The 13,205-nt window shown below is 43.6% G+C and overlaps 1 protein-coding gene across 4 annotated transcripts in view; it reads left to right on the top strand.

Moving 5' to 3' along the window:
- Positions 1-7,440: 7,440 nt before the first annotated feature.
- Ptprk (protein tyrosine phosphatase receptor type K) overlaps positions 7,441-13,205 on the top strand; it is a 529,549-nt gene continuing 523,784 nt past the window's right edge. For 3 of the 4 annotated variants that reach the window (XM_051164144.1, XM_051164142.1, XM_051164141.1), the window contains exon 1: positions 7,441-7,768. In XM_051164144.1, coding sequence (XP_051020101.1) covers positions 7,672-7,768 — 97 coding nt within the window. In that variant the 5' untranslated portion in view covers positions 7,441-7,671. The remainder of the gene's footprint in view (positions 7,769-13,205) is intronic. The other variant, XM_051164143.1, reaches the window with a different exon arrangement.

Raw genomic sequence — 13,205 nt, 5'->3', positions numbered from 1 at the left:
CACTGTGCTGTGCCCTTAATAACTGCTTGCAAATGACAAAATGAATTCTTTGCCATGGATAAAGAGGACCTCTGCACGGAAATGAGCCCCTGTGTTTGTGTGTAGGCTCCAATGGTTCATTTTCCTGTCAGACTCCCCCGTTAGGAAGGCGGTGGCAGCATCAGCCTTGCTAAAGGGAGGATTTTCTCAGAGAACATTTGGAGGATTAGAAAGCCCTCCAGAGCTCTGGAAGTATCACAGTTTGTGTTTAGACTTCTGTTTCATTCTGTCTCAAGACCAGAATAGACAGAGAAGAAAGATGGCAAGATGCACAGGGTTCCATATGTGAAGCCAACCCCAGCCCCCTTTAGAAGTAAGTGGGAGGAAGGGAGGAGAATTATCATTAGAGACTTTCTTTGGCTCTGTTAATTCTCATCAGCCTGCATCTTTGCATAAAGGTTCTTAACCCCACAAAATGTATTACTGAATGCATGATGTATTTAATTAGTTTGAATGCTCTCCTTTCTAGTTTTTCTAAAATAACAAAGAACCATCTCAGGATAACACATGCATTCAAACCAAAGGAATTCAAACAGCATTTTAATAGCTGGGGTGCCTTAAGCCTCTTTTTAAAGATGGATTTTTTTTTTTTACATGTGTGTGTGTGTATGTGTGATTGTGTGTATGTGTCTGTTTATCCATTTGTAAATGGCACCTGCAGAGGCCACACAGGGCATATAATACTTTGATCTGGAGTTACAGCCAGCTGGGAGTCACTGGAAGTCATTGCTGAGAACTGAACTTGGGTCATTGCAACTCCTGAGCCATCTCTATAGTCTCTAGGCTTACCCAACCCCAACAGTTAGTGCAGAAAAACAAAATACATTTTCAGTGGCAGGGCATGGTAAGTAGTCAATAGTCTAACAGAAGTGAATAAGGCATGTTTTAAAAAATATTTCCAGAAAAGATTCTTCACCAAACATGCACTAGGCTACCATAAGGCCACAGGCTCCCTCCCTTCCCCTGTTTAATCTTTCATAACATCACTGGACTGTTTTTGGAAAAGGAGAGGCTGTCTCCTGTGAGACTATGCCAGCTCTGGAAGTACTGTCCCTGTCCCGTTCCTCCACCTCAATCCAATTCACACTTTTAGGATTGGCTTCCTTTTTGACCCAGGCTTGTTAATTATATCCAGCTGTAGGCAAATTGCTCTTCCAAATTGGCAACTCTGAGCTCTCAAACTGCTTGTGCATTTTCTTTCCCTTGACAAAACCTTTGGAGCATGCATTTCCTTGACTAGTGTTTCTGAAATAATCCCCAGTTATGGATATTTTAAAGAGTTCAAGGGACTCACAAATAGCTCTGGGTTTGAATATAGTGTAGTTTTCTTCTTTCTTTCTTTTTTTTTTTTTTTAACCTGATCCAAATTGCCCAAGAACAGAGGCAGACAAGAGTTTTCTCAGGGATGGAGGCCAGTAGCCATTGCAGGCACTATTCCTTTGTATCCTAGACACTCTGGTGTTGAGTTGAAGTCCTCACAGGTCAAGCCTCGGCTGGCTCCAACGTCAGTGTAGGACAACAGCTCTCTAGAGGGTAGCAGCAGAACTCTTTTATTATTCCCTCAGGAGCTTTCTGATTCTTCCAAGGACTTTCTAGTTCAGAAACTCTCTATCTCCTCCTCCTCCTGGGTCTCTATGGACAGCATATAAACTTTTATTTATTTATTTATTTATATTTTCTTTTGTTTATTTTTTTTTGAGGCATGATTTCTCCAAATAACCTTGGTTGTCTTGGAACTTGCTCTGTAGTAGGCTGTCCTCAAACTCAGAGATGCACCTACTTTTGCCTGGGGAGTGTGGAGGTTAAAGGCTCATTAACAACACTTAAAGGACTGCAACAATTTTACTGTAAGGAAAACTTACAGTGATTTTAGTTTCTTCTGCACCCCTTTCTGGCGCAGGGGTGGGGGTGACAGGTGACATGTAGAAGCTCATTTTCATCTACCAGCCCAAGAGGATCTGCTTGATAAATTGGCACTGGCGATAAGATTTTGGTACAGAGGACCTGGTGTGAGAAGTGAGATGCAGAGTCAGAAGAACCTAGTCAAGAGTCCTAACCCTGGAGCTGGAGAGATGGCTCAGAGGTTAAGAGCACTGACTGCTCTTCCAGAGGTCCTGAGTTCAATTCCCAGCAACCACATGGTGGCTCAAAACCATCTATAATGTGATCTGATGCCCTCAGATGTACACACATGTGGAGCACTGTATACATAATAATAAATAAATAAATATTAAAACAAAAGAGTCCTAACCCTACCGTTGACTAGCTCTAGAACCTTGGGCAAGTATTTTAACCCTCAACTGAGGCTATTTTGAATGAGGCAGGTGGAATTGCTGCCATCTGCCTGGCTCACTTCACATGCTTGACTGAGAGACGAAGAGCCCATGGAATATGCTCTGTGAATGAGGAAATATAACTAACTAGTTCCTATAACAAGCTGAGATTTCACCTGACGGGTTACAAATGCCTGCTGCTGCATGCAGACATGATCTGTTCACTAAAGAAATAAAACCTTTTCCCACTGGGTACAGATTTCATCAGTGCACAAGAAGAAGAAAATAATGTTTAATAAGTAACTATTATAACCAGCCCATATATTTTGTTATACCTAAGTCAATCAATGTGTCCAAAATATATTCATTACATTTGATTGTCTGAAAGAAAATTTATTGGCCAGGTCACTTGTGGCTATTGTCCCAGTAGTTGGATAGCCAAAACAGGAGGATTGCTGCAAGTTCATGACCAGCCATGTCTTTGCTTTTCAAATCCTGTTCCCATAACCCTGAGTGCATTAACTGTTCTTAACGTCCCATGTGTGACGTCACTGGACACACCAAAGAAGAAAGATTTACTTTTGCTTTTGGTGTCAGAGGGTTTTTTGTGTCATCATAGTGGGAAAGTGTGAGGTTCAAGGCAACTAGGGGAGAGTCCTCATGCAATAATTTAGAAAAGTAGGCCAGAATCAAGGATGTCTTTGCTTCATTCACAAAGGCCAAACCCTAGCGACTTACCTCTGCCAGCTGTACCTCACTTGGTTTTTTGTTGTTGTTGTTGGTGCTGCTGCTGTTTGTTGTTTGTTTGTTTGAGACATGGTTTGTCTGAGTAGCCTTGGCTCTTCTGGACTATATTGTAGACCAGGCTGGCCTCAAACTCATTGCACTTCGCTTGCCTCTGCCACCCAGGTGCTGGGATTAAAGGTGTGCTTCACCACACCCAGCCATACCCCACTTCTTAAAGGCCTTATAATCTCCAAGATCCGGGAATCCATTGCTCAAAATATGATGTAGTCCCAGGCCATTTCAACTTCAAACCACAGCACTGGTCTTGAGAGACACCCTGGACTAGATCTTGGACTAGATCTTAAACATTCTCCCCCAAGGACTTATATATAGACAGCTTGGTGTACAGGGATTTTAATTCAGAACATAGCTGTTCTAGCAACAGATCACATCCAAAGTGATCTACGAACATACAAACATACTAATTCTACAAACATACTGATCTCCAGTGCTTATTTCTCAATTATACTTATTAAAATTTAATAGAACCTAGATTCTATTGGAAGCATTTTGCCAATTGAAAGTGCAATATCCATAAGAATAAAAGATATATAGTTCAAAGGGTGTCCCACACCCGTTATCCGAGTAGGAGGATTGCTACAAGTGATCAGAAACAAGCTAATAACAACAGCAAAAACCCCAAATGTAGCAAGCAATCCTTCAACCAAATACGTCAACCAACCTTGTGCAAAAATAAAAGACCCCAAAACAAAAAGAAAACAAACAAACAAACACCCCAGGAAAACAGAAAGGTGAAACTATGAAGAATTAACTAAGCTACATTAGTTAATTGACTGGTAATTGAATTAGTAGTTTTTTTCCTATGGTGTTGGGGTTGGAACCTGGGGACTGACTGTTCTACCACTGAGTTATACCCCAAGCTCATGTTTTGTTATTGTTGCTGTTGTTTTTATCAGTCTTTTTTCTTTTCTTTTTTTTTCTTCCATTTTAAAATGTGCATTAGTGTTTTGCCTGCACGCATGTCTGTGTAAGGGTGTCAGATCCCCTGGACCTGAGTTACAGACAGTGGTGAGCTGCAATCGGATGCTGGGAAGTGAAGTGAACTTGGGTCCTCTGGGAGAGCAGCCTGTCTTCTTAACTGTTGAGCCATATCGCCAGCCCTGAGTCTTTGTTTTCACTTTTTTTTTTTTTTGCCTGTAGGGTTCTGTCACCTCATTGCTTTATTGTAATACATTACATAGAACATAAAGTTTACCATGTTACCCACTTCAAATGTGTCACTTGGTGGCACTAAATATATCCACACTGCCTTGCAAGCCTTCACTACGAGCCCTCTCTCTCTGGCTTTTTCTTCCTTTTAAAAAAGGCTTTATTTTCAGTCATGTGTATGCATGTGTGTATACATACACTTGCAAGTGCCTCTATGTGGCACTGTGCATGTGAGTGCTCTTGGAGTCCAGAAGAGGGTAGCAGGCACCACAGAGGTAGAGTAGAAGTGGTTGTGAGCCCTCTGACAAGGTCAGTGGGAACCAAACACTGGGCCTCATCAAGAGCAGTATGGGCTCTTAACCGCTGAGCTGTCTCTATGGCCGCCCCCACCCCAAGCCCTTTGATCTCTAAACTGAAGTTCTATATTGTATTGTGCTACCCTTCCCCAAGGTTTGATCACAAACACTCTTCCCTCTGCAGTTTCATTTTTTCCACACAATTAAGTTTTGTGCATTATGAAAGATATACTACTAAGTAATATGCCTTGTGAGTGGATTTGGCCTGTAAGTGGACATTTGATTGTTTTCACTTTTCTTTTTTATAAGAATATCTTAGTTCTGGAGCAGGAGAGATGGCTCAGTGTTTAAGAGCACTGTCTGCTTTTCCGAAGGATCCCGGCTCAATTCCCAGCACCCACATGTCAGCTCACAGCTGTCTGTAACTCTGGTTCATCTAACACCCTCACACCAGTGCACATAAAATTAAATAAAGAAAATAAAGTCCTGGTCCATTCTGATCTTAAAAAAAAAAAAAAAAAAAAGAATATCATAGTTCCTAAAAAATTTTTTAAAAAATATATATCTTCTGTTAGTGTCAGGACACCAACTTGATAAAACAATTAAAAAAAAAAAAAAAAAAAAAAAAAAAAAAAAAAAAAAAAAAAAAAAAAAAGAAAAAAAAAAAAAAAAAAAAAAAAAAAAAGAAAGAAAGAAAAAGAAAAATGAAAAAATACTTAGGCCAGAGAGTGGAAAGTTCAAGTCCAGCCTGCTACTGAAGTGACGATAAGCCTAACCGGTCTACTTTAGCTATAAGCCCCAAGGGTAAAAGGTCCAATTTACTTGTGCAATCTGCTACAGCATTTATTCTGGTTTTATTGAGACAACATCTCTGTTGATGTCTTTTAAGGATTTACTGCTCTCTCTCTCTCTCCCCCTTTCCTTTCCCCTCTTTGTTGGAGTAAATTACTTTATCCCTAGTCTGGCTTGCTTGAATGCAGACCACGAGACTGCTGCCTGAGCTTGCTGAGACAGAGAGCGGTCTTGATTCAATTCAATACTGCCCAGTTAAGACACCTGGTACATCTTGAGCACTCCCAAAATGTTTTCTGTACTGTTATTACTCCAGAGGAAATGGACCAAGTTCTCTCTCCCTCGTCCCAGGGAATGGCTAGGATAAGAAGAGTGGTGCTGCTCCCTCTCTGTAGGTCTCTGAAGGGCTTTGTTTGCAGCTTAATCAAACAAATTGCCAGGTCACAAGCACCTTCCCTCTTCCTTGCAAGCACAAGACAAAAAAATTCTTTTATGGATAGAGGAGCTTCCTTTGCTTTTACTGTGGTAAATTACTGCTAATTTTAAAGAAAGTTCTGCTAAGTCTTCAGAAAGGAAAATAATAGGTTTTGCTTACCTGGGATCTAGAAAAGCTCCTCAGTGTAAGAAACAGGGACCCTCGGTACAGTGTGTTTCAAGTCATAGGTTAATGAGCTAAGGAATACTTACACTGTATCCCGAGGGAGGATGGCTGAACTGTGTTGAACTGAATTGACAAGTGTTGGACTGGTCCTGGGTACTAATGAGAAATCCCCAAGGCTGGAGTTTAATGGAGTTTCTATCCTCAGCAAATAAAAAAGAAGCCCACAGTCTTTCTTTCTTCTTGATCTGTCTGTATAATATATGTACATAGATATATTTGTATCTAGATATATGTGTGTGTGTATCACAGTTAGTTGCATTTATACATTTATATCTGCTGTTCCAAACCCAGCCATAACAACACATATCTATTACAGAAATAATGTGTCTTGGTAAATGGTGAGAATGTTATATTAAATTGAATTTCACTTCATTTTTTTTTTTTTAGGGCTAAAGATGTCTGACTGACAGGTGTCAATCAAGACTTGTTAGAAGTTGCATATATGGCATCAAAATTCAAAATAAAAGTTATGCTTATCAGTTGTGGTCACACTTACGTGTGTAATATTTTGCAGAAGTAAGCAACTATACGACGTTGCTACAGAAGCAAGTCAGGGTGGCATTTGGAGAAATCACGCCAAGCTGCCAAGGTAGCAGACTGACAAGACTTCAAGGCTGCGACACAGTTTTGGGCTCCTTCAGAGCAGCCATGCTGTGTTCATGGTTGGGGGGGCCCTTTTTATTAAATACGTATTTCTTAAAAAGCTATAAGGCAGTAAAAATAAAAACAACCCAATCCTCGCTCTACTCCACGAACCTATACGAAGGCAGAGCGACTGGGAGCTTCCCCAAGCAACAAGCAAAGGCAAGTAAATTCAGATATTTTGCAAATGACAAGCCAGAAATGAGGCACGCCAGCTGTTCACACTGGAAACTTACCCAACATTTTATTTTGGTCCAAGTTTTATTTATTATGCGAACACAGGAGAGTAAGTTTTCAAGGGGGGAAGGGAATCTTATTCCTTATCATATCAATAAGGAAGAGTGAAATTTCAGTGGAGCTCGGCGTTTTAAAGCTTGTAAGTACGGTCCCCTTTCTTCCAACCACCAGCCGCTCCGGTGGGACCACCACCTTGGGGACAGAACCCCAGGATACCTCTTCTCGGGTGCCTCCTCCGCAGTCCGCCCACAGTCCTCCCACATTCCTGCCTCTCTGAGTCGCATCTTGGAGATCCGGCAGTAGGCTGCGCGGCGTTCCCCTTTCCCGCTCACCGCCCGGGATCCACTCGGCTACCGAGCCCAGGTAGCGAACAAAGGCGGCGCGGGGCGCGCGTCCGGGCTAGCGCGCGTCTCCCCGGCAGGAGGCGGCGGCGGCGCGCGCTGGAGCCCGCATTCCTCTGAAGCGGTCAGAGCCCGCGGGGCGACGTCACCCCAGGCTCCGCCCCCGTCCCTCCCCGAGCAAAGTAACTCTGGACTACCCTGAGCTGCCTCTGCTGAGCATGGAGAGCGGCGGCCGCGGCTGGCGGGCGACGCGGGAGGCGCTTTCGCCCGCGAGGTAGTTTGCCGACGTTGCGCAAGGACGAAAGTGCTGGCGGGTGGCCGCGGCGTCCCCGCGAGCCCCCCACGAGGCCGGGCGGGCGGCTGGCTGGCGGATTTCGCGGCGATTCCCCCGGAGGCTCTTTGCAAAGCTGCTTGAAACTTCTTTCAAACTCGCCATGGATGTGGCGGCGGCGGCGCTGCCTGCTTTTGTGGCGCTCTGCCTCCTGTCCCCGTGGCCTCTCCTGGGGTCGGTCCAAGGCCAGTTCTCGGCAGGTGAGTGGTCGGTGGGCGTCTGGGTCTATAGCTGTCCCCAGCCTTGGACTCCGAGGCAGGAAGGACTGGCTGAGTGCCGGAGCTGGGGCTGGGAATCCAGGAGGCGGTCACTTGGGGAAGGGGGTGCAGGTTGGAGCCAGGTTGGGAGTTTGGGTCAGGCGGGACGCGGGGCCACGAGCTGAGCGTCACCAGGCACAGGTAACTTTCACGTTCTTGACCCATTGTTTCCGAGGCTGGCCCAGAGCTTAGGCAGCCTTGGGTGTGCTGATGGAGCGTGTGGAGACCTTGCTTTTCTTAGGTGAAGTGTTGATAGCTTGGGCGTCGGGCGCAGTCCAACACAGCTTTAGTTAGGGAAGAGAGAAAGAAAAAGTACTTAAGGCTACCCGGACCACGATTTTATGGCTCGCGGAGCGGGCTGGCGGCTCTCTGCCATCAGACTGTTCAAAAATTCCCCGGGAAGCCTTTGTCAGAATTGTGGGGTCGCTAGGGACTGAACTCGGCGCTCTCTGCCAGGTGCTTTTTGTCCCGGGAATAACCTCCTCTGACTATTGTCCAAGTACTTCCTTGTGCCTCCTGAAGGCTCTTTCCTCCTCAGGGTTCAGGGTTCAGAGTTGCTCGTGGATTAGGGCACAGCGTGGAGCATGTTGCATGCGTATGTTGGCCGAGTCCTTACGACGTTTGGAAATGTGGCTCTAAGGATAGATTCCGAGCTGTCCTGGCCAGCGAGGTCTGGGCGCCCATTTCCGGAAGGCTTACCCAGCTTATGTAGCGAAACCACCACAGAGCTGGCTCCACACCTTCCTGAGTCCGCCTAGGTGACCGGTGTGCTGGGAACATTCGCCGCCCGCCCCCCCACCCCCCGCCCCGGCCAAGCCCGGGAGAGAGAGAGATGCAATGTAATGTTCCCTTTGAGTTCTAAGTAAAGCCGCTCAGAGAAGTCCCTGGGTTTCAGGTCTCACCGGACTGGTGGTCTCTGTTCTGGTCCAGTTTTGATATCCTTCTTGTAGGTTGCTTGTTTCTGTGTGTCTGTCGGCTCTGAAGTTTCACCAGGTGGACGCTGGGGAGCGGGCTCCCAGGTTTCGCCTCTGCCTCCCTCAGGGCTTGACAACTTTTCTGGCTAACCCACCCAGCCCAGCCCGGTTTTCGGGCGCATTCGCCGCCTGGTTCCCAGTTGTAGATGGGGACACAGAGTGGCCGGAGGGTGAAGGGAAACGCGACAGCCGTGCTCCTGGCTGAACCGGGCAGGATGTGAAGACAGAACTTACTTTGTACTTGACAGTTTCATTGTGGAGACTGCCAGATTTCCTGGAAATAAACTCACCATGTTGTTTTCCGGAGCAAATCCTTCATTAGCGTTTCTTTCCCCCTCGTCTTTTGGAACTGTACGAAAGGAGTTAGACCTCGGATTCTGGTGCCTGAGTGCGTCCTCCTCTTAAGGCAGAGACTATGAAATAGCAGCAGGCAAAGGAAAGACCATGTATCTGGGTGGTGTGTAGAGGGCACCAGCTCTATGCTATGAGCTCGGACGACTTAATTTAATTCTCTCCGGTTTCAACATTACCGCGCGTTTCTCTGCCACACAATACTGTTAGTATTGGAACCATGCTTGCTGTAACTCATTATATGCAGCAAGTTGGAGGGAGTATTGATTTCTACACAGTGCTTGTCACTGCACGGCGAGCCTAGCTTGAGACGGCATGTAGTTTGTTAATTGAACTTTACCAGTTGCATGATTAAACACATGTATTCAGGAGGACTCCTGACCAATGATGTCTTAACAGCTGATGGATATATTTTCAACACTGTAGAAACTTTTCTCTTTTACAATGTTATTTATCCTTTAATCAGCGTGTGCTGAGATCTTTTCATCACAGTGTGCAGATGTGTTTGGAGTGTGTGTGTGGGGGGGCGGGGGTGGGAATAATGAATGCAGTCCTCACAGAACTGGCTACCGTCCTCTTGGTAGCCAGGATATGCATATTTGCCCACAAATGAAGGTCTTTAATCTCTCGTTTAAAGTCAGAGTGTCTACCTACTTGTCTTTCTCCAGAGATTAAAAGTTGGTTTTGTAGACTTTTTTTTCCTGCTTGTCATAAATCATTTGGTATTGTAATGTCATTAAACTCAATGACATATTTGTTGTAAAATACAAAACAAAACAATGATTGGGGATGAATATAGACTCTAAGTGTTTTCTTTCTTGCTTTTATTCTTTCGGATTCTATATTAAGTGGTGAATTTCTGGGGAAATTTATACTTACATGCTTTAAAGAGCTAAGGAGGTGTGTTTTCTATAGTTTAAAAGTACAAATACATGTTTTAAATCATGATTACCAACGTCAACTCACCACTTTGCAACATTACTGTGTGGCTGTTAATGTAGAAAGCTTAAAATCAAATTTGGGAGGATACTGTAGTTGGCAATTTGATGTGTCATATGCATTGAATCTCTCTGTGTGTGTCTCAATCACACATTTAACACTTTCCTGTTGCAACCTTCCTTCCTGTTTGCAGGTAAAGGGTAAAGCTGCTCCATGGTAAACATCTTTAAAGCCAGGACTTTATCTATACATTTCACCTTTCACCCGAATCTCTGAAGATGACACTTGTGTCTGTATTCTATCTGGGAAACCTCAAGTGTGGGACCCAGAGTGTTGCTGGGCAGTGTAGCTGTTATTGCTGGCTTCACCGTGCAAGCAAGCTTTCTGTGGAACTCAAGCCTGACGAAACCAGTCTCCCTTGGAAAACTCAGCTTTCTCATCTATAAAATGGGGATAATAGCATGCGTCCTGACCTTTCCACACAGTTTTTATGAGGATCAGGTGAAGTCATTTATGTGAAGCACAGCACTGTCAACTGTAAAGCATGGTGCAGCTATCTGGGCTGTAATCATCATAAATTAAGGTAGCTGGAGTGCCAGAGTTTCAGCTTTACAGCTTTTAAACTCTTAGAACTCTCTTCTCAGTGAGTACAGGCTGGATGTGCATGTGTGCGTGTGTGATGTGTGTGATTACATGAGTTTGAGTGTGAGTGTGTGTGGGAATTCTTCCACTAGTCAATCATTTTCATCATAAATAGCCTAGATTGAGTCAGACCATGAGTTTACAACAGTATCAGAAATCATTTTTAGCCAGGTATGGTGGCGCATGCCTTTAATCCCAGCACTTGTGAGGCAAAGGCAGGTGAATCGCTGTGAGTCCCAGGCCAACTTGGTCTATAGAGTGAGTTCAGGATAGCCAAGATAACATAGAGAAACCCTGTCTTGAAAAACAAGAAAGAAAGAAAGAAAGAAAGAAAGAAAGAAAGAAAGAAAGAAAGAAAGAAATTATCTTTAATGGCTTTTTAACTTAGTAGTGCAAATCTTGCACCAGTTAAACTTATGGAAGCGTCACTGTTAGTTCTTCTAGTATCCTACCTGTAGGGAAGATACTTGTAACATCTTCTTATTTTAAAGTAATTTGTTGTGTACCTGGCTCCCAGGGTTCTCAGTGCTGAGAGTTACATGTAACTTTGGATGCAGTCTCATCCATGACCTAGAGAGGGGCTATTGTGTCTGGTATGAAGTAAGCCAGAGAATACCGTTCAAGATCCTGCCTTCACTGAGGGCCTGGCACATCACTCTGCTTGTCCCCTAGTGCCTTACAAGTCACCAAAACAGAACCACTTGCCTTGTGTCTGGCTTCTTGTTGTGTCTAGTACAGACTTAATTTTCCTTTATTCCTCTTACCTGCTGGGAGCCAGCCTGTGTTAAGGTTTGCTATTTAGTTTTCTAGTTTTGATTGACTGGTATCCTTTGGTGTCTAGATACATTAACATTAAAAACTGAACTCTGCAGAAATGATTTGGACAATTCCAGGACTGTTTTTCCCTCTCACTGCTTCACTTATATATCTGAATTTCCTAGCTTGTGAGATGTCATTTTGTGTCTGGCCTGCCCAGACGGGAAGAGGCAAGCTTGGCTGTTATTTGGTCATTGGCATGTGTGTTGCTGACATCTCTTCTCTTTGTATTCATGAATGTGAATCTGAAAAATAAATCAACAAATCAACCCCTCTGCTTCTCTGTCTCTCTTTCACACTTTCTCCCACGCCTCCTTGGTAACAACAAGCCCCCGTACATATTCACCAAATCAGAAACTTTCTGTTTTCACCATGTATCTTTAGGTGATGCATATGTTCTGAAATACCAGTTCAATACCCAAAGCTAAGACCGTTCTCTCACACATGAGGCCCACTCCTGTGTCCAGCATTGATTTGTTAGTACTGTTTTTGTTTCCCTAAATATTAAATTTATATGATATAATTCCTTATAGAGAAAAATATGTTGGTTTACACTAATGTTTGTCAACTGTGTTGGACTGCTTCTCCTCAAGACTGTGTTTAGACAGAGTAGGTCATTCTGAGCGTGGATCTGCACTGTTCCCGTTTCTTCCTCTTGCTTTTCATGAAGGGAAAGACATGGAATAACTGAGTGGAGCAAATAGCAAAACAATTTACACACAAAATGCAGTGTGTGTGTGTGTGTGTGTGTGTGTGTGTGTGTGTGTGTGTAAGCATACATGTGCAATATCACTTACTTAATTTTCAGAAGAGGGGAAAAAAACCCCACTTTCTGAGTTGTTTATTAGAATCAGCCTTTGCCTTTGTCCAAGCAGATTCATTTCTTATTCTATGAATGTAAACATTTCTCTCTGTGTATTCCTCTCAGACTGTCCCCTTTGATCATCTGTGTCTGGTCTGTGTTCCTTTATCAAATGGTGTTTCTCTGCCTAAAAAGGTTGTAATTGCTTTTGAACATGACTTGTTTTTTTCATCAGAATCCATGCTGTTTGTCATAGTTACTGAAAAATTGTACAAACCACATCAAGTCACCATGTATCTTAGAGTGGTATTTGATTACAAAGCTAATGAATAATACATATATCGGACTGCTTTTTATTTCAATGGAAGCAAAAACAAGCCAGCATATCCATGAAGTATTTTTTTTTAATGTCACAGAGTGTTTCATGTTTGTATCTGTTTCTGAATGAGAGCTTCATAGTCTTTTTTTTTTTTTTTTTTTTTTTTTTTGCAAGAGGGGTAGAAAATTTGAGTCCCAGGTTGTTTGATACTTTGAGATGAGTAGGGTAAGTTGAGTACATCTGTGCTTCCGAAAGCTTTTGGGAGTTGCTACATTTGGATGCTTATGGTGTTAAGTCTAAGGGAGAAATGTTGCCAACTTCAGACTCCACTAGGTTCAGACAGGATTGGTGCAGACACCCTTCAAGAGCAAGAGCTACTCACAAGACACTTTCTATTCAGTTGGCTCTGAGAGGTGTGTCTACAGCCTTGAATTCCTATGGAAATTCTCTTGATTTCTGGTTAATGTCTTGGTAAGTCCTGTTAATGAAAGCTCAATTTTTTTCTAGTATAAAAACTTAATATTTGTGATGTGTTTC

The sequence above is a fragment of the Acomys russatus genome, chromosome 21 (assembly GCF_903995435.1).
Source record: "Acomys russatus chromosome 21, mAcoRus1.1, whole genome shotgun sequence".
In the NCBI taxonomy this organism is placed as follows: domain Eukaryota; kingdom Metazoa; phylum Chordata; class Mammalia; order Rodentia; family Muridae; genus Acomys; species Acomys russatus.
This window is presented reverse-complemented; position numbering and strand designations above follow the sequence as displayed.